This window comes from Nerophis lumbriciformis, linkage group LG08, assembly GCF_033978685.3.
Source record: "Nerophis lumbriciformis linkage group LG08, RoL_Nlum_v2.1, whole genome shotgun sequence".
In the NCBI taxonomy this organism is placed as follows: Eukaryota; Metazoa; Chordata; class Actinopteri; order Syngnathiformes; family Syngnathidae; genus Nerophis; species Nerophis lumbriciformis.
This window is the reverse complement of record NC_084555.2, coordinates 23,020,844-23,042,500: the sequence shown is the minus strand read 5'-3', so window position 1 is coordinate 23,042,500 and position 21,657 is coordinate 23,020,844. Positions and strand designations below refer to the sequence as shown.

Genomic DNA, 21,657 nt, shown 5'->3' with positions numbered 1-21,657 from the left:
TGACATAAAACAACAATTAGAAGCTGATCAAAATACATCTTTAAAATGTTTTGCTTAATCAGACATTACAAAATACTTCTTATCATGCATACAATAGCATAGCAACAATGTCAAACAATCCGCATTTGGATCAGTAGAGAATTGTACAGCTTTATACATACACACACACACACACACACACACCTGACACAGATGCTTATATTTTATTAGGAAGATTGACACATTATTAGATAAGAAGTACAAGAAAATGTAGCATCTAGCATTGTTTCACTGATGTAGTTACACAGTACTGCCAAAAGAGGGCAGTGTTACCCAAACGTAGCACCAGTGATTAGTACTCCCATTAGTACTTTCATAAAATCGTACTTAATCTTGAGTGCCGAATAAGTGTGTGTGCGAGACAGAGCGAGAGAGAGCATAATGCACACAATTGTATGATTAATATGTCACCGGTGCGAGGCAGACCGGCAGATAAGATGACGTGCTGTCTGAGAACTTTGACTCATGGGCAAAGGTATGAGGAAGTTGTTTCTAGGGAGGTGTGTTGCTAGGACATGGCATGTCCTTATTTGGAATTCCAAAAATGGCCGTGTATTTTTCCTAGTGCAGGCGGAAGGCCCTTCTGTTGTGTGAGCAACGTGCAGCATTCCAGATTAGAGGACAAGCAAAATAGCTGCTTTTACACACAAAAAAGAAACAGTGCGTTGATGCAGCAAGCTAGCAGCATTCTGTATAGTCCATTCCAGAGTTTTGGAGGTCCTGACAAGCTTGAGACCAGCAAAAATTGGGCTAATTTCAGCACTAAGCTCTCATCACATGTCGTGTTTTCATGCAGTCTTGGTTAGGGTCAAACCTGTATTGCCAGCGAGTATCTTCAGGTGTGGAGTACACACACGCATAAAACCATTCCCGCTTTTATCATCATAAACAACATTATGAAGTCTCATCTGAACTCAGTCGTCAAAACGCTGCATATGTAAAGAACCTTAGATTCCACTCACCCCTTGCAACAGCTCAGTTAGCTCGCGCCTTCGGTTGCGACACTTGGCGGCGGCCAACTTGTTCCTCTCACGCCTCACCCTCCTTTTCTCTTCTTCCTCTGGGCTGAGCTGAGGGTAAATAGGAAGGAATGTGCTATAGGTGAGGTAAACACTTGCAGCAGGGATTGGACATGAAGCCTAGCGAGAGGCTGTCTGCTATTTACAAAATGAACAGAACATAAATTTCATTTGATTTCAACAGTTCATTTCAGGCTAAAAGACCAATTAAAGGTTCAGGAACTATTAAAGTTAATTTCCTGATTAGTAAGGGTGCCGAAAAAAATGTAAATTCTCATTTATTGCGATTGTGAATTGATTCATACGTTTTTAAGAGTTGATTAAAAACATAATTTGTATTTATTTTTCATAAATCGAGTCTTGAAAATTCTGAATCAATTTAGAATCAAAATAAAGAAAACAAATGTTTTTTGGCATTGATTGATTTTAAGAAAATAAAAATACATATTTATTTAAAAAAAAAAATCTAAATAAATAGAAATCACAGCTTTTATCAGCATTGATTCTTAAAATAAAATAAACAAATATACATGCATTCGTTCTCTTAAATTAATCCTTGAAAATTATGAATCAGTTTAGAATCAGAATGAATAATTATGTTTATACCAAATATTTATTACAGCATTGGTACTTAAAAGAAAATACACAAAACAAGCAAATAATATAAACATATATACACACACATTTGTGTGTGTGTGTGTGTATATATATATAATTTTTTTATTATTCTTTTTTATTTATTTATTATAAACACATACATACTGTAGATACATACATATTTTCTTATTTACAATTTTTTTAGGACTAATTTTAAAATAATGTTTTTCAGGCTGCGCTTATATGTCAGCAACCAAGAGAAGCGATTGTAACCTGTAACCTGTTTTTAAAAAGGTTTAGTATCATTTTTAGACCAAATTATATTTTGCCCGATTTGTGTTGAATCGAAAATCGGCTTTGAATCGAATCGTCACCCCAAAAACCGTAATTGAATCGTGAGTTGTTGTAAGAATTGCATTCCGACTGATTAAAGTGCACACCAGGAGTTTACAACAGGGGTGTCACAACTTTTCCCACGGTGGGCCGAATAGTAAAAAATGAAAGAATGCTGTTGCCACTTTAACATATTTATTACACTAAAGATGATAAAAAACAATTCAAAGTACATCAGTATTCATTCTACGCTATTTGTAAAAAAAAAAGCATTGCATTGTTATCTCAGCTTTTGTGTTATAGTTGTTAGTAGTGTTATATTCCATTTACCTCATTAATATAGAACTCAGTTAATTTTCAGAACAGGCTGATAAACTAAATGTGGGCCATATTTTCAACACCTTTGGTTTACAATATCCTCCTGAGGACCATCATCCTCTGCAGGGTAAGTTTTAGTTTTGCATAACAGGGACATATTTTTTCTGAAAATATGTAACTGACAAAATAAGTACACCAAAAATAAATGTCCACTGCAGGGGACGCTAATTCTGAGGAGGATATTCAAATTGGGACACTTTTTCACACTTTCTGACATTAGCTGATTTGTTTGTTAATATTGTTAGCTGTTCGTTTTAATCATCTGAATCAAGGACTCTCAAACTGTGGTTAGAGTACTACAAGTCACACGGGCTCCATCGAGTGGTACGCCAAAGAATCACTTGATTAAAAGTACAGTGTTTTATTTTCCTATATTCAAAAAGTGTTAATGTTCAAACTGTGCATAATGTTACAGTGGCCAAAAATATGAAAAATACTTGTTAAATAAAACCCTGCCTTCTTTTTATTGAATACTAAGGTCTACTACGCTACTGTATTTTAATGTTGGTCAGAGCCACGTTTTTTTAGAGGTGGAACTTGGTAAAACATTTTGAGAAAGACCATCTAAATGATGAAGAAATGAATCAATATATGCTTTAAATACTTTGTGGGTAGTGATTCTATAACTTTTGAAAGGTATTCCAACGTATTGAGCTGCAAATGTATATTTTAAAGCGCTAAGAAACAACGTCCTCTGCAGTGGACATTTGTGTTTAGCATAACAAGGTTATTATTTTTCCTCAAAATGTGTAACTCAAACACCACTCTAAAAGTCTACTGAAGAGGACGCTGGTTCTCCGGAAATTATTGGACTAGTTAAGATACCTTTGACTCTGTGCTCTAGTTACTTTTGTCTTATACAGGTGCATCTCAATACATTTGATTATATTTGAAGAGCGATAGATTACAGCTAATAAAACACAAATTCAGTAGTTCATGACATGTAAAAAAACAAAAAAAATATATACGTCCTCTGTAGTGTTGCTGGTATGTTTATTTTGTCAGAAAGACGATTTGATGCAAAACACAAACGTCCACTGCAGAGGACGCCGGTTCTTAGGAGCTTATAATATTCTAAAAAAATGTACATATATAATTTGTTTCTTTTTTTGCATCCCTCACCTGCTCATCCCTTTTGCGTCGGCCCCTGGCGTCCCCGATAGAGCGGATGACCCCGGGACGGGCCATAGGGTTGTGTCCAAGCAGCCCCTGACCGTTAGTCAGGTGATGGCTGTACGGGTGGGAGCGAGAGTACGGGTTGGACATGGAGGTGATGACTGTAGGCTGTACCATCCACTGCAGGTCTTGGCTTGTTGTGATTGCATTGATGGTGGGGATAAAGGCACTGTTGGAGCCGGGCATGTCACCCCTGTACTTCTGGAAAGAAAGGCACAAAATAAGGAGTGAGTGACGGAAAAGAAAAAAAGTAAAGGTTGTTTCTAGAGATGTCCGATAATATCGGCCTGCTGATAAATGCGTTAAAATGCAATATCGTAAATTATCAATATTGTTTTTTTTTATTATGGGCATCGTTTTTTTTTATTAAATCAACATAAAAAACACAAGATACACTTATAATTAGTGCACCAACCCAAAAAAACTCCCTCCCCCATTCACACAAAAGGGTTGTTTCTTTCTGTTATTAATATTCTGGTTCCTACATTATATATCAATATATATCAATACAGTCTGCAAGGGATACAGTCCGTAAGCACACATGATTGTGCGTGCTGCTAGGCCACTAATAGTACTAACCTTTGACAGTTAATTTTACTAATTTTCATTAATTACTAGTTTCTATGTAACTGTTTTTATATTGTTTTACTTTCTTTTTTATTCAAGAAAATGTTTTTAATGTATTTATCTTATCTTATTTATTTTTTTTAAAAGTACCTTATCTTCACCATACCTGGTTGTCCAAATTAGGCATAATAATGTGTTAATTCCACGACTGCATATATCGGTTGATATCGGTATCGGTAATTAAAGAGTTGGACAATATCGGAATATCGGATATCGGCAAAAAGCCATTATCGGACATCCCTAGTTGTTTCTATATGCACATTTTGAACAATTAGGGCTCACTGTAATGATTCAGTGCACACTGAGTGGGAGAATGACACATGCTGTGAATCATGTGAGAAAGCCCAAGCTGTCCTGTTATCAGCCTTCTTTAAACCACAGAAACTAAGGAACTCATGCAGGTGGCACTGGAGAGGATACTCAATTAATCATGCATTGATGTGTTCTTTACGCACGTCCTCCTATTCCAGTTATTCCCAACCTTCCGTCGGATATCCCGGCAGTCTTGTGCAGTTTTTTTTTTCTTTTTTACTGTTTATCTGGTGAGTCATTGTGTGCGGGATTAGTTCAGTGCGTGTGAAATCACTTCCAGTAAACCAGGGAAGCAACAACAAGCCACACACACACACTTTGGAAGGATTGTTGCACAGTTTAAAAAAAGTTCATTGAATTTTCTTAATGAAGATACTAGTCAGTTTGTTTCTAGTCAAAAACGATTCTAGGTATAGTAGCTGGTATATTTTTACCTAAAATCACAATTTGTAGGTATAGTAGCTGGTATATTTTTACCTAAATTCACAATTTTAGGTCAAATACACGTACAATGTAAAAAAAAGAAAAGAAAGTTGATTGTACAGTAAAAAAAAACTCCACCAGAATTTAACTGTAAAATCTAGTGTTGTTTTTTGGTTTTCTTACCAAAAATAGCAATTTTAGGTAGAGCGGAATCATCTACTATACCTAAAGTTGTGATTTTAGGTCAAATATTCCATCTGTTATTCCTTAAATTGTGACTGTAGGTCAAATAATCCATCTACTCTCCCTAAAATAGTGATTTTAGGTAAACTGTTCCATCCACTAAGCCTAAAAGTGTGATTTTAGGTCAAATATGCCATCCAATGTACCTAAAAATATACTTTTAGGTAAAGTATTACACCTACTGTGCTTGAAAGCGTGATTTGGGGTCAAATATTCCATACCTAAAATTGTGATTTCAGTTTTACTGTACTTAAAATTGTGATTTTAGGCAAAATATTCAATTTACTATACCAAAAACCTTGTATAACTACAAGATACTGAAGATGATTTTGTGCAACTAAAACTAGAATGGGGTTAGTAAATATTAAAATATATTGTTTGTTTTTGTTAAAAATGAACTATACAATTGTTTGTTGAAACTTTAGCATATTGAAGCCGGTGTTACTACATGCAAATATATGACATTTAAGCACACAAACACTTCTATTTGAAATACAATGACATTTGTCTTGACTGGGCTTGAACTGGCGTAACCTGTTGCTGTGGCGCTTAAAAATGTTCTTTAGAGCAAAAAAGATATGCAAAGTAGCTCCAGCTGGGGCGCCAAATGCACAAGTATTATAGTTGTATTGTCAGATATGTGTATTTGTATGTGCATTTTTTATTGCAAATTTGCATCCGTGTATATGAATAGCAGCAGTGTATGCGGATACGTTACTTACTGGCACATGAGCATGAATAGGAGTGTGACTACCTGGTAAGCGGAGGTAGATACGGGGCTGCCGATGGTGCTGCTGCCGCTGGTAAAGGACTCGGGTTGGGCGGGAGAGGTGCTGCTGCCGCGGGACGAGGTGTCGTAATTCCCGCAGTAGTCCTGGTACATGATCCAGGAAATGAGGAAATATCGCTAGGACTTTAGGTAAGGAAATCCTCGCTGCTTGTATGAAAAGGCACCGACGGGATGTTTAAAAAAAAATAAAATCCTTGAATTCGACCGTTTGCTCCGGAGAAATAGTAAAAAAAAAAAATGGTTTAAAAGGATCGTATTCAAGAGGAGGAAGGTGCCGGAAACTTGACGCTTAAGTTGAAATCCACGCAGGATGACTTTTTTTTTTTTTTTTTTTTTTACCTTCGCAGTATTTTCCACGTTCTTGCCTAATACGCGCGAGCGGTTTGCGTCCACGGAACACGGTGGAGTTTTTCTTTCAGTTTAAAGCACACCTCTTCCTAGAGATGACTCACTTCAATGGCACTACCTCCAATGGCACTACCTACAAGTGCGACTGCTTTTTCAAAGCCGACGACAGCGCTGACGTCACGCATGGGCGTCGCCATTTGAGGCAGGCGGGAGGGGGTGGGGCGTCTTTCGGGATAAAATGGCGAAATGATAACCGGCAGGCGGTTAATATTCTCCTCACCGGCGTGTTGACGTGTACGGACGACAGGCTGGATACAACTACGAAAATAGTCCCTCGTTTTCTGGGGCGGGCGCTCCGGACGTCACAGCTGCTCATGTCCACGCTTGTTTGTCTCACTTGCTTTGGTCCATTGACGCACGTTTCCTAAAATGGGCAGTTGCGTCAGAAAGCGCGCCGTGTGGGTTTCCTTGGTAAAAAAAAAAGAAGAAAAAAAAGGATGCGCTCACGGGAGGGATTAGGGATTCCCTCCCCGTTGAGCACCGCTGCTCTCCGGACTCACAGCAGGCCCTCGTCCCGCTCCGTTTTCATCCAGCATGGCAGTGGTTTGCAACCGTAATGGAGCCAAGGAAGTTATTGTTCATCCGGGGTGTCAAACTCGTTTTCAATGAGGGCCACTTATAGCTGCCCTCAGAAGGCCAATTGTAACACTGAATCATTTACGAATTTGCTTATGCATTTGATTATTACATGTATTTGTGCGTACAATGTAAAACAAAAAAGTTGATTGTTCAGTAAAAACAACAACTGGTAACTCACCAGAATTTTACTGTAAAATATTACAGCAGTGGTTCTTAACCTTGTTGGAGGTACCGGACCCCACCAGTTTCATATGCGCATTCACCGAACTCTTCTTTAGTGAAAAATATTTTTATTTTTTATTTTTTCAAATTCAAGACAAAGTTGTATGTTTTTGGTAAAACTTTATTATGGGGAACATATTCTAAGTAACAAAGACTTAATTTAAAGTTTTTTGGACACTAGGGGAACATATTCTAAGTATCCATCCATCCATCCATTTTCTACCGCTTATTCCCTTCGGGGTCGCGGGGGTGCTGGAGCCTATCTCAGCTACAATCGGGCGGAAGGCAGGGTACACCCTGGACAAGTCGCAACTCATCGCAGGGCCAACACAGATAGAGAGACAACATTCACACTCACATTCACACACTAGGGCCAATTTAGTGTTGCCAATCAACCTATCCCCAGGTGCATGTCTTTGGAGGTGGGAGGACGCAGGAGTACCCGGAGGGAACCCAGGCAGTCACGGGGAGAACATGCAGACTTCACACAGAAAGATCCCGAGGCCGGGATTGAACTCACGACTACTCAGGACCTTCGTATTGTGAGGCAGACGCACTAACCCCTCTACCACCCAAGTAACAAAGACTTAATTTAGAGTTATTTGGTTAGGGTTAAGTTAAAGTTAAGGTACCAATGATTGTCACACACACACGAGGTGTGGCGAAGTTTGTCCTCTGCATTTGACCCATCACCTTGTTCACCCACTGGGAGGTGAGGGGAGCAGTGGGCAGCAGCAGTGCCGCGCCCGGGAATCATTTTTGGTGATTTAACCCCCAATTCCAACCCTTGATGCTGAGTGCCAAGCAGGGAGGTAATGGCTCCCATTTTTATACTCTTTGGTATGACTCAGCCGGGGTTTGAACTCAGGGCCAGGGTTATCAATCAATCAATCAATGTTTATTTATATAGCCCTAAATCACAAGTGTCACAAAGGGCTGCACAAGCCACAACGACATCCTTGGTACAAAGCCCACATAAGGGCAAGGAAAAACTGGACGTCGATGTGAATGACTATGAGAAACCTTGGAGAGGACCGCATATGTGGGTAACCCCCCCTCTAGGGGAGACCGAATGCAATGGATGTCGAGTGGGTCTGACACAATATTGTGAGAGTCCAGTCCATAGTGGATCCAACATAATAGTAAGAGTCCAGTCCATAGTGGGGCCAGCAGGACACCATCCCGAGCGGAGATGGGTCAGCAGGGTCAGGTTAGAGGGTTAGGGTTATAATAACGCCATGCCGAATAAAGCATTAATAAGTACTTAATAATTACTAGTTAAGAGCCAATATGTTACTAATTTGCATGTTAATAAGCAACTAATTAATGGTGAATATGTTCCCTATACTAAAGTGTTACCATGTTTTTTTACTGGTGCACAAAATGAACCGTGCATGAACATCACGTTGTTCAAAGAACAAAACCAACACAGTGCATAAACTCACAACAAACTACACACCTGCAAATCAGTCAGCTGTTGCCGTATCCGTAATACGCCAATAGGGAGAAGTTTGTATTTACACAATGAGTCGGGTGTGTTTTGACCTCCACCGAACCCCTGAGGCCGACTCACCGAACCCCTAGGATTCGATCGAACCCAGGTTAAGAACCACTGCTCTGAGCTCCAACGTTCTCCAGGAAGCGAAATAAATTCACATTTAGTCTAGTTGCAAGTTGATGCTCTTGTTTGTGTTGTACAGTTGGTTTATCCTTGCTGTAATTGTGCCTCTCCAAGGTAGGACAGATCAGTTGTGGTGATTTAAATGACATTTTCTTGCAAGACTTGCTCTTCACAGATGTTCGATGTCCTGCATGCCGTGGCTGTCCCTTTAGCAAACGTTGTTATTATTTTAAAGAAATACTAATAAAGATATATTTTACAAACAGAAAGTTACAGGAATGTACACGTGATCCCATGTTTACATCTCATTGTGCAACATGTGAATGTTTTAGTGGGAACTAAATGCGATATCTGAAAGGGGTACAAATTATTTCCAAAACAGGACCCCCACCCAGACATACAATACTAGTACACAGCTCATGAAAAACAACATTTTTTGTTATAGTCATTGTAAGTGGGCCAAAACACTTACATTAGAAAATAATCTCATGGAAATGACTCCTGTCATTTGATTATAATAATGATAATAAAACATTGAACTTGTTATTTAGTCAGGTTTGGGACAGGTGTGCTGCTGATGTGGCCACAGTGCATGTGCACGTCTGACGTCGCTCACATGTGCTCCACTGAATGCTCAAGGAGTTTTTACGTTTGCTCACACATATGGAAAATTAGAGGGAACATTGTTTGGGGGTATCCATAATACGTCGATAGGGAGAAGTTTTTATTCACACGATGAGTCAGGTGTGTCTTGACCTCCGCGGCGGAGGCTCCACCGAACCCCTGAGGCCGACTCACCGAACCCCTAAGGTTCGATCGAACACTAGTTAAGAACCACTGTACTAGCATGATGACATGGATATTTTTGCATTCTTGTCTGTTTATTTTCACAAATATCTGTGTTTTTTTAATTGTGTTGTATATATTATTGATTATTGATATTTTCATGGTCATATATTGTTCCATACAACTCAGGATATACATTTTTGGAAACGAGTGAGCTCAGCTTTGAAGGTAAAAAAAGGCAAAACATCCAAGTATTTGAATGAGAGTCAATAGGGGTGGTGTGGCTCTATTGATAGAGTAGCCGCGCCAGCAACTTGAGCGTTCCTGGTTCAATCCCCGCTTCCGCCTTCTGAGTGACTGCCATTGTGTCCTTAAGCAAAACGCTTTACCCACCTGCTCCCAGTGCCACACACACTGGTTTAAAATGTAACCTAAAACTATGTAGATAATGGATTTCACTATGTAAAGCACTTTGAGTCACGAGAGAAAAAGCCCTATATAAATACACTTCACAATAGTAGTTTTTACTTTTGTTTACATTTTTCACAGATGTTTGTTGATACAAGTATATATTTGTTGTGTTTTTTTTCATCTTTGTCCTGTATTTTATTCTGATTCTCATTTTGATCAATAAACTAAAGAAAAATAATTCAAGGATCTGAAAAAATGTCCAGTAAAAAGTATCACTATCTGCCTCGGCGCCTGGTATCGACTCGACTTCGACTTCAAATTCCTTTTTATTGTCATTCAAATTTGAACTTTACAGCACAGATAAGAACGAAATTTCGTTACATAAGCTCAAGGTCGTGCAGGATAAAAAAGCAATAAGGTGCATATATAAATAAATACATATATATGAAAAATATATAAATATATATATCAAATAAATAAATATATATAAATAAATAAATAGCTTACTGTACAGATAAATATATTGCACTTTTTCACATGCGTCCGCGTTTATGGATGGATGTTATATTGTCTTTTTTATTCCAGCGAGTTAATCCATTTTGGGGGGAGTTGAGGGGAAAATTGAATTATGATACGTTGAAGAGTCTTACGGCCTGAGGGAAGAAGCTGTCACAGAACCTGGAGGTTCTGCTTCGGAGGCTGCGGAACCTCTTTCTAGAGTCCAGCAGTGAAAACAGTCCTTGGTGGGGGTGGGAGGAGTCTTTGCAGATTTTCTGAGCCCTGGTCAGGCAGCGGCTTTTTGCGATCTCCTGGTTAGGAGTCCTGATGATCTTTTCTGCCGTCTTCACCACTCTCTGGAGAGACTTCCTGGTATCGGAGTGATACCAACATTTGCTGTATTTTCCATCGCTACTGATTCTGGATCTGCTACTATTTTGTGGAAGTACATTTATTGTTCTATCCACATACACTATTACTAGCATAGATAGATTAACACATTATTTGAAGTTATTAATGTACAGTGGTTGGGGATCATTGCAATATGTTGTTGTTTTTTTCTGCGAGTAATCCAACACATTAAAATTGTAATTCATGCATAGATATTAACAGGCAATGTTCATGCAAATTAAGATAGTGTGTCCAATGTTTCATGCACAATGACTTATTGTGCTTAGTAGGTCCATTTAAGACAAAGCATGTGGTCGGCCCATGCAAGTGCAGGAATCACGGTATGAAAAGAAGCTTGGTTGTAATTCGGACGCATGCGACACAAACAAGGGCGCCGAGCCCAGAAAATGACACGTTATGCTACATGAAATGGCGTATTAGCTATAATCCCATCTGCCATGGTTCCTATTTTAATCTGTATCAACATTTCTGGTTCTGCTCAGCTCGCTTAAAGCTGTTTGCCGCACATGTCTTTGCCAGAAAGAGTTGTCAAAAAAGTTTCCGCAGCAAAGGAAAATAATCATCACAAGGGGAGGAGGGTGGAGGGCTGGTTCTGGAAAGGCCTACACAAAAAAAAATCCAAATAAATCAACCTTTCCAAAGATGTCATTTGTGTCATGCTGCGCCTTAAGCGTTAATTTTAGAACAAGTTTTTTGAAGTAAATGATAATCATTAATGATTAACATTAATCGGCTGCCAGTGGTACAGATTTGGCATTGCTGTATATACGCAGATTCTACTCATAATGCTTGAGCGAAATCTAATCTCCTATGTAATTAATGTTCTATTAAAATTTAAGATGCAGCCATTGGCAATCATTTGGATGAAGCGAGGTATGGCAGTGTGACAGTTCCTATATGGTTCTTGTTTTCATCTTGGAAGCACATGAGGGGGATCAAACTTGGAAAGCACAACAACCTGTCCATCAAATATTGTAATATAATATTCCGATTCTATAAAGGAGACCAATCCTACATCCCAGACCTATGTACGTTTAAATATTGTTCTCTTGACCAAACACATTTAAGTGCATGTGGTCTGGTTCAGGAGGCTACTGAATCTAAAAGTAGTAACACGCTACATTTACTCAGTTACATTTACTTGAGTAACTTTTTGAGTAAATTGTACTTGTGAGAGTGGTTTTAATGCTACATGTTTTTCACTTCTACTTGACTAATTTTGTGAAGAAGAACACTATTTTTACTCCATTACAGTGAGTTTCATTCCAATTGCTACATTTATTTATATTGTTATTATATTTCTTTTAAATCTATTGACTACTGCTTGCATTTGAAATTGTCTGGCTGGTCAGCAAGCCTTCTTCCAGCAGGCACAGTCACATGACTCTGTTTGACCAATCCAACGTAAGCACGAGTGATGTTTGATTCCATTTCAGCAGTCAAACGGAGTCTAGCAGTTACATGACCGCACTTCAATTACACACTGAGAAAAGTGACATGACGTCAGATGAGGCAGTACAACTATTTACCTTATGAACTGAGAAAAATAACATTTACATTTACGGTAGAAATGTTCATATTTCATCCTTTAGAATTCCACTTCCAACGAGAGAAAACATGTACAACAATCCTCATTATGCTAACATTCACCCTGTTATAACGTCATGAGTGACTGTAAAATGTGCATATTTTCAGGGTTTCTACAGGTATCAGCAAATCTAATTTAATGCTTTTTAATGCCATGCCATTAACTGTTTCTATCAAGGGAATTACAATTGGCTCACAATACTGTTTCATCTGAGAATTTGTTTGGATTTATGTTAAGGCTGTCAAGTGATAAAAATGTTTAATCAGATTAATCACACTCTAAACCTGTGATTAATCATGATTACCATGGGTTACGTTTGCTTGCATAAAACATGCTTAAGAAAATACCCCAATGTTTGGGTACAAATGCAATTTGGTAGTCAGAATGTCATACAGGAACATTTTTTAATGTTTTACTGAACTGCGAGTCATTCATGGTGAAAATAAGTATAGTAAAAATGAAGTCCACATTTTGAAAGTTTCAATGACATTGCAAACAAAGTACAGTTATTTATCAATAATGCTGTAAACGCACTCATAAACAACTTGCACCGTTACATTGTTGTTGAAACAAACAAGCGTCTTTACCTTTTTCAGATGACAATGCTGATCTCTTTTTTTTTGTACAATGCAACACCAGCTCATTGTGATTAAAGTTAAAGTCCCAGACACACACTAGGTGTGGTGAAATTATCCTCTGCATTTGACCCATGCCCATGTTCACCCCCTGGGAGGTGAGGGGAGCAGTGAGCAGCAGCGGTGGCCGCGCTCAGGAATCATTTTGATGATTTAACCCCCAATTCCAACTCTTGATGCTGAGTGCCAAGCAGGGAGGCAATGGGTCCCATTTTTATAGTCTTTGGTATGACTCGGCCGGGGTTTGAACTCACAACCTTCCAGTCTCAGGGCGGACACTCTAACCCAGTGGTTCTTAACCTTGTTGGAGGTACTGAACCCCACCAGTTTCATATGCGCATTCACCGAACCCTTCTTTAGTGAAAAATAAAATGTGTTTTTTTTTCAAATTCAAGACAAAGTTATATGTTTTTGGTAACACTTTAGTATGGGGAACATATTCTAAGTAACAAAGACTTAATTTAGAGTTATTTGGTTAGGGTCAGGGTTAGAGGGTTAGGGTTATAATAAGGCCATGCCAAATAAGACATTAATAAGTACTTAATAATGACTAGTTAAGAGCCAATATGTTACTAATTTGCATGTTAATGAGCAACTAATTAATGGTGAATATGTTCCCCATACTAAAGTGTTACCATGTTTTTTTACTGGTGCACAAAATGAACCGTGCATGAACATCACCTTGTTCAAAGAACAAAACCAACACAGTGCATAAACTCACAACAAACTACACACCTGCAAATCAGTCAGCTGTTGCCGTATCCGTAATACGCCAATAGGGAGAAGTTTGTATTTACACGATGAGTTGGGTGTGTTTTGACCTCCGCCGAACCCCTGAGGCCGACTCACCGAACCCCTAGGGTTTGATCGAACCCAGGTTAAGAACCACTGCTCTAACCACAAGGCCACTGAGCTCCAACGTTCTCCAGGAAGCGCAATAAATTCACATTTAGTCTGTAGTTGCAAGTTGATGCTCTTGTTTGTGTTGTACAGTTGGTTTATCCTTGCTGTAATTGTGCCTCTCCAAGGTAGGACAGATCAGTTGTGGTGATTTAAATGACATATTCTTGCAAGACTTGCTCTTCACAGATGTTCGATGTCCTGCATGCTGTGGCTGTCCCTTTAGCAAACGCGTATGTTTAACTGAACTGTGCTCCTTTTGTTGACAATGTAGAATCAGTAAACTTTGCCAGCGTAGAGTTCTCCTCTGCTTGTTGTCGATATAGCTAGTATTTATTGGCACAGCAGCACCAGCTGACCGTCAGCAGCCGTCACTGCTCGCTGAGGATGGTGACTGCTGCTTGCTTTCAAATCAGACTCTCCAAGACACAAACAAGTCTCCAATATCCCCGTGAAAAGTCACTAGATTTGTCACAAGTAGCTGTTTGCAAAAAAAAGGCCCCAAGAGGATTGTCGGCCCCATCCTTGAATACGTGTTTCACTTTAAGATGGTATTTTAAACTTGATGTGCGCTGATGAAAAACAACTTTTGTTGCTGCAATACTAACTAGTTACCTTTCTTTTATCCAAAGTTCTGATTTAATACAAAATGGGCCATCCCTCTTCACAATCACAGACAATGTAACAAATGCGTGCATCTTCTGGGTTAAGCTTCAACCCAGACGTGATTAATCTTCATTCATATTTGAAAACGCGATCATTTATTTTTATTAATTACATGTGTTAATGTGTTAATGTTGACAGCCCTAATTTCTTCTGAGATCGGTAGGTTGTGAGTTCAAACCCCGGCCGAGTCATACCAAAGTCTATAAAAATGGGAGCCATTACCTCCCTGCTTGGCACTCAGCATCAAGGGTTGGAATTGGGGGTTAAATCACCAAAAATGATTCCCGGGCGTGGCCACTGCTGCTGCCCAGTGCTCCCCTCACCTACCAGGGGGTGATCAAGGGTGATGGGTCAAATGCAGAGAAGAATTTCGCCACACCTAGTGTGTGTGTGACAATCATTGGTACTTTAACTTTAACTTATTATTTTGCAGGTGTGGCGGTGACAGCAGAAGTTGCTTTGTTGGTCATGCCAAAATAAATTTGACAGTTTTAATTGCTGCTTACCTTTAATGTCCGACTTGTGATTAGCGAATAGCATGTGTGATTTCACCACACTGATGCCCATTGAGCAAAGTTTGGAGTCTTTTTGCACACGCTGTGGAACGCTTCTCTGGATTTACCAATCGACGAGCTTGAACTAGGTTTTAAAAAGTGAGCCCGCCAGCTACTTTTGTTGAAATTTGCAGTTTTCTATTTTCCCGACATATATTGATTTTCTCGCTTTCGCCACAGCACGAGTCCATTCACAGGATGTAGAAAAATTATTAAAGGGGATCTGAAATGTTTCTTAAAATGTTGCCTATCATTCACAATATGTATGTAAGACAAGAACACACGTTTTTATTTTTTAATGCATTCTGAGTCATGAATAAACGTTAGCAAAATCCCAACTATCTTAATTCTAACAATGGAGTCCATGGGAGAGCCTCATCCGCCCACAAAGGCCCCTACATAAGAATTAGTTGATCAATATAATATACCCAGAAGTCATTTTTTAAATGTTATCTCTTTAAATTATGCTGTAAAAATACATATCCTCTGAAATATGCTTTATATTAGCCACAAACTAGAGAACATTAAGATACAGTTTGTAAAAAGGCTTCAAGGAATATTAAATGAACATCATACTAAAAATGCAAATGATACATGTGTTCGGAAATGGATGACTGATTTAAAGATTTTAGAATAAGACACATCACAGAATAATATTTGCATCCGTTAGATGCAATAAAAATAAACTGATTGATTAAACATACAATCTGTATTTTTCACCCTCTTAGTTGTTTAAAATGTGTACAGTATATAGCAAGTTATGTATATGATGTAGGATCTGAGTCGAGGATGTCGTTGTGGCTGGTGCAGCCCTTTGAGACACTTGTGATTTAGGGCTATATAAATAAACATTGATTGATGTAAAGTGTCAGGCAGCTCAAGGAACTCTAATTCATTTATTGTGGGAATGTTAGTGAATAAGAGTTGTGACCTTTTAAAAATTGCCTTGGTTGTTACCATGAATTGATTAACGTGGACCCCGACTTAAACAAGTTGACATACTTATTCAGGTGTTACCGTTTAGTGGTCAATTGTACGGAATATGTACTGTACTGTGCAATCTACTAATAAAAGTCTCAATCAATCAATTGTCCATCCTAGGCCACCGTAGGTCGTGTTAGGTGCCTGCGTCACGGGAGCTGCTAATGTTAGCCAAGTTAGCTCATGTGTGTTAAACTGGAGACGACTGAAATAAATGAGTCGTGTGTGAAAGAAGCCCAGCTTCCTCATGAACATGACAAGGTGTCACAGTTAAGGACTTTACGCCTACAATCACCAAATAATTACAAAGTTTGGGCCCACACTGCCATTTCATTTTGCCGTATTGAGGCAGCGCTTGTCTTGCTTTCGAACCGAACCTTTTGTGTCTAGTTTGAAAGCCGCAGCCGGAAAAAAGAAACAGACAGAATTAGAAATGTATCGATGACAGAAAGGTTTGAGAGCTCATTTTCATTTACCGTTCGTTTGACGAACTTACTACTATCGGCCCAGTGCTACAATTGTATCCATTTTTTAATGCCTTTGGACATCGAATTGGATGTTTTTTGTTGAATTCAAGACCTGCTCAGTGGTCTAGTGGTTAGAGTGTCCGCCCTGAGATCGGTAGGTCGTGAGTTCAATCCCCGGCCGAGTCATACCAAAGACTATAAAAATGGGATCCATTACCTCCCTGCTTGGCACTCAGCATCAAGGGTTGGAATTGGGGGTTAAATCACCAAAAATGATTCCCGGTCACTGCTCCCCTCACCTCCCAGAGGGTGAACAAGGGGATGGGTCAAATGCAGAGGACACATTTCACCACACCGAGTGTGTGTGTGACAATCATTGGTACTTTAACTTAACTTTAACTTAATTTTCGCAAAATCCATTTACCCATCTATCCATCTTCAACCGCTTATCCGGAATCGGGTCACAGGCACACCAGCTCCAGCAGAGACCCCCAGACTTCCCTCTCCAGAGCAACATTAGCGACTTCCTCCTGGGGAATCCCGAAGCATTCCCAGGCCAGAGAGGAGATGTAATCCCCCCCATCTGGTCCTTGGCCTGCTGTGGGGTCTCCTTCCAGTTGGGCGTGCAACGAGGACCTCCCTAGGGAGACGCTCGTGAGGCATCCGCACGAGATGCCCGAACCAAGCGAAGGAGCAGCAGCTCTACTCCGACTCTCTCTCGGCTGACTGAACTTCTCACCCTATCTCTAAGGGAGATGCCAGCCACCCTTCTGAGGAAACTCATTTCGGCCGCTTGTATCCGCAATCTTATTCTTTCGGTCGTGACCCACACCTCATGACCATAGGTGAGAGTAGGAATGTAGATAGCTCGGTAGACTGAGAGCTTTGCCTTCTGGCTCAGCTCTCGTTTCGTCACAACAGTGCGGCAGAGAGTATCTCGGGGTCTTGTTCGCGAGTGAGGGAAAGATGGAGAAGGAAATCCATTTAATGGTTTTTAAAACCCTGATTTTGCTGTACATGCTCTAGTAGTAGGTGAGGGATCAGACAAAGAGCAGCTCGAAGACCTCCATGAAGAATAAAAATAAAGGACCCAGATTTCTCTCGCCCGGACGCGGGTCACCGGGGCCCCCCTCCGGAGCCAGGCCCGGAGACGGGGCACGATGGCGAGCGCCTGGTGGCCGGGCCTGTCCCCATGGGGCCCGGCCGGGCACAGCCCGAAGAGGCAACGTGGGTCCCCCCTCCAATGGGCTCACCACCCATAACAGGGGCCATAGAGGTCGGGTGCAGTGTGAGCTGGACGGCAGCCGAAGGCAGGGCACTTGGCGGTCCAATCCTCGGCTACAGAAGCTAGCTCTTGGGACGTGGAACGTCACCTCGCTGTGGGGGCAGGAGCTTGAGCTAGTGCGCGAGGTCGAGAAGTTCCGGCTAGATATAGTCGGACTCACTTCGACGCACAGCAAGGGCTCTGGAACCAGTTCTCTCGAGAGGGGCTGGACTCTCTTCCACTCTGGTGTTGCCGGCAATGAGAGGCGACGGGCTGGGGTGGCAATTCTTGTTGTCCCCTGGCTCAGAGCCTGCACGTTGGAGTTCAACCCGGTGGACGAGAGGGTAGCCTCCCTCCGCCTTCGGGTGGGGGGACGGGTCCTGACTGTGGTTTGCGCTTACGCGCCAAACGGCAGCTCAGAGTACCCACCTTTTTTGGATTCGCTCGAGGGAGTACTTGAGAGTGCTCCCCCGGGTGATTCCCTCGTTCTACTGGGGGACTTCAATGCTCATGTTGGCAGCGACAGTGAAACCTGGAGAGGCGTGATTGGGAAGAATGGCCGCCCGGATCTGAACCCGAGTGGTGTTTTGTTATTGGACTTTTGTGCCCGTCACAGATTGTCCATAATGAACACCATGTTCAAGCATAAGGGTGTCCATATGTGCACTTGGCACCAGGACACCCTAGGCCGCAGTTCCATGATCGACTTTGTAGTTGTGTCATCAGATTTGCGGCCTCATGTTTTGGACACTCGGGTGAAGAGAGGGGCGCAGCTTTCAACCGATCACCACCTGGTGGTGAGTTGGCTGCGATGGTGGGGGAGGATGCCGGACAGACCTGGCAGGCCCAAACGCATTGTGAGGGTTTGCTGGGAACGTCTGGCAGAGTCTCCTATCAGAGAGAGTTTCAATTCCCACCTCCGGAAGAACTTTGAACATGTCACGAGGGAGGTGCTGGACATTGAGTCCGAGTGGACCATGTTCCGCGCCTCTATTGTCGAGGCAGCTGATTGGAGCTGTGGCCGCAAGGTAGTTGGTGCCTGTCGTGGCGGTAATCCTAGAACCCGTTGGTGGACACCGGCGGTGAGGGATGCCGTCAAGCTGAAGAAGGAGTCCTATCGGGTTCTTTTGGCTCATAGGACTCCTGAGGCAGCGGACAGGTACCGACGGGCCAAGCGGTGTGCGGCTTCAGTGGTTGCGGAGGCAAAAACTCGGACATGGGAGGAGTTCGGGGAAGCCATGGAAAACGACTTCCGGACGGCTTCGAAGCGATTCTGGACCACCATCCGCCGTCTCAGGAAGGGGAAGCAGTGCACTATCAACACCGTGTATGGTGAGGATGGTGTTCTGCTGACCTCGACTGCGGATGTTGTGGATCGGTGGAGGGAATACTTCGAAGACCTCCTCAATCCCACCAACACGTCTTCCTATGAGGAAGCAGTGCCTGGGGAATCTGTGGTGGGCTCTTCTATTTCTGGGGCTGAGGTTGCTGAGGTAGTTAAAAAGCTCCTCGGTGGCAAGGCCCCGGGGGTGGATGAGATTTGCCCGGAGTTCCTTAAGGCTCTGGATGCTGTGGGGCTGTCTTGGTTGACAAGACTCTGCAGCATCGCGTGGACATCGGGGGCGGTACCTCTGGATTGGCAGACCGGGGTGGTGGTTCCTCTCTTTAAGAAGGGGAACCGGAGGGTGTGTTCTAACTATCGTGGGATCACACTCCTCAGCCTTCCCGGTAAGGTCTATTCAGGTGTACTGGAGAGGAGGCTACGCCGGATGGTCGAACCTCGGATTCAGGAGGAGCAGTGTGGTTTTCGTCCTGGTCGTGGAACTGTGGACCAGCTCTATACTCTCGGCAGGGTCCTTGAGGGTGCATGGGAGTTTGCCCAACCAGTCTACATGTGCTTTGTGGACTTGGAGAAGGCATTCGACCGTGTCTCTCGGGAAGTCCTGTGGGGAGTGCTCAGAGAGTATGGGGTATCGGACTGTCTGATTTTGGCGGTCCGCTCCCTGTATGATCAGTGTCAGAGCTTGGTCCGCATTGCTGGCAGTAAGTCGGACACGTTTCCAGTGAGGGTTGGACTCCGCCAAGGCTGCCCTTTGTCACAGATTCTGTTCATAACTTTTATGGACAGAATTTCTAGGCGCAGTCAAGGCGTTGAGGGGATCCGGTTTGGTGGCTGCAGGATTAGGTCTCTGCTTTTTGCAGATGATGTGGTCCTGATGGCTTCATCTGGCCAGGATCTTCAGCTCTCGCTGGATCGGTTTGCAGCCGAGTGTGAAGCGACTGGGATGAGAATCAGCACCTCCAAGTCCGAGTCCATGGTTCTCGCCCGGAAAAGGGTGGAGTGCCATCTCCGGGTTGGGGAGGAGACCCTGCCCCAAGTGGAGGAGTTCAAGTACCTGGGAGTCTTGTTCACCAGTGAGGGAAGAGTGGATCGTGAGATCGACAGGCGGATCGGTGCGGCATCTTCAGTAATGCGGACGCTGTATCGATCCGTTGTGGTGAAGAAGGAGCTGAGCCGGAAGGCAAAGCTCTCAATTTACCGGTCGATCTACGTTCCCATCCTCACCTATGGTCATGAGCTTTGGGTTATGACCGAAAGGACAAGATCACGGGTACAAGCGGCCGAAATGAGTTTCCTCCGCCGGGTGGCAGGGCTCTCCCTTAGAGATAGGGTGAGAAGCTCTGTCATCCGCGGGGAGCTCAAAGTAAAGCCGGTGCTCCTCCACATCGAGAGGAGCCAGATGAGGTGGTTCGGGCATCTGGTCAGGATGCCACCCGATCGCCTCCCTCGGGAGGTGTTTAGGGCACGTCCGACCGGTAGGAGGCCACGGGGAAGACCCAGGACACGTTGGGAAGACTATGTCTCCCGGCTGGCCTGGGAACGCCTCGGGATCCCCCGGGAAGAGCTGGACGAAGTGGCTGGGGAGAGGGAAGTCTGGGCTTCCCTGCTTAGGCTGGTGCCCCCGCGACCCGACCTCGGATAAGCGGAAGAAGATGGATGGATGGATGGATGGATGCTCTAGTAGTCTCTCTCTCTCTCACACCAGTACCATTGAAAAATAGCTACTAAATAAAAATCAAAAGTTACTCACCAGTTACTCAGTACTTGAGTAGTTCTTTGCTGAATACTTACTATAACTCAAGTACTTATTTGGATACTTTTTACTTGAGTTATATACTCTAATTAATGTATTTACTTAAGTTGCCGGCTTGGCTCAGATGGTATAGCTGAAATTAAGCATTTTAAAGGGGAACATTATCACAATTTCAGAAGGGTTAAAACCATTACAAATCAGTTCCCAGTGGCTTATTTTATTTTTCGAAGTTTTTTTCAAAATTTTACCCATCACGCAATATCCCTAAAAAAGCTTCAAAGTGCCTGATTTTAACCATCGTTATAAACACCCGTCCATTTTCCTGTGACGTCACATAGTGATGCCAACACAAACAAACATGGTGGATAGAACAGCAAAATATAGCGACATTAGCTCGGATTCAGACTCGGATTTCAGCGGCTTGAGCGATTCAACAGATTACGCATGTATTGAAACGGATGGTTGTAGTGTGGAGGCAGGTAGCGAAAACAAAATTGAAGACGAAACTGAAGCTATTGAGCCATATCGGTTTGAACCGTATGCAAGCGAAACCGACGAAAACGACACGACAGCCAGCGACACGGGAGAAAGCGAGGACGAATTCGGCGATCGCCTTCTAACCAACGATTGGTAT

General features: G+C 42.3%; 1 protein-coding gene across 1 annotated transcript in view; it reads right to left on the bottom strand.

Moving 5' to 3' along the window:
• The window catches only part of fosl2 (FOS like 2, AP-1 transcription factor subunit), an 11,841-nt gene extending 4,960 nt beyond the window's left edge, over window positions 1-6,881 (bottom strand). The window contains exons 1-3 of the mRNA XM_061968477.2: window positions 5,902-6,881; window positions 3,489-3,743; window positions 1,002-1,109 (exon numbers count right to left, since the gene is read on the bottom strand). Coding sequence (XP_061824461.1) covers window positions 1,002-1,109; window positions 3,489-3,743; window positions 5,902-6,030 — 492 coding nt within the window. The 5' untranslated portion in view covers window positions 6,031-6,881. The remainder of the gene's footprint in view (window positions 1-1,001; window positions 1,110-3,488; window positions 3,744-5,901) is intronic.
• Window positions 6,882-21,657: the final 14,776 nt, after the last annotated feature.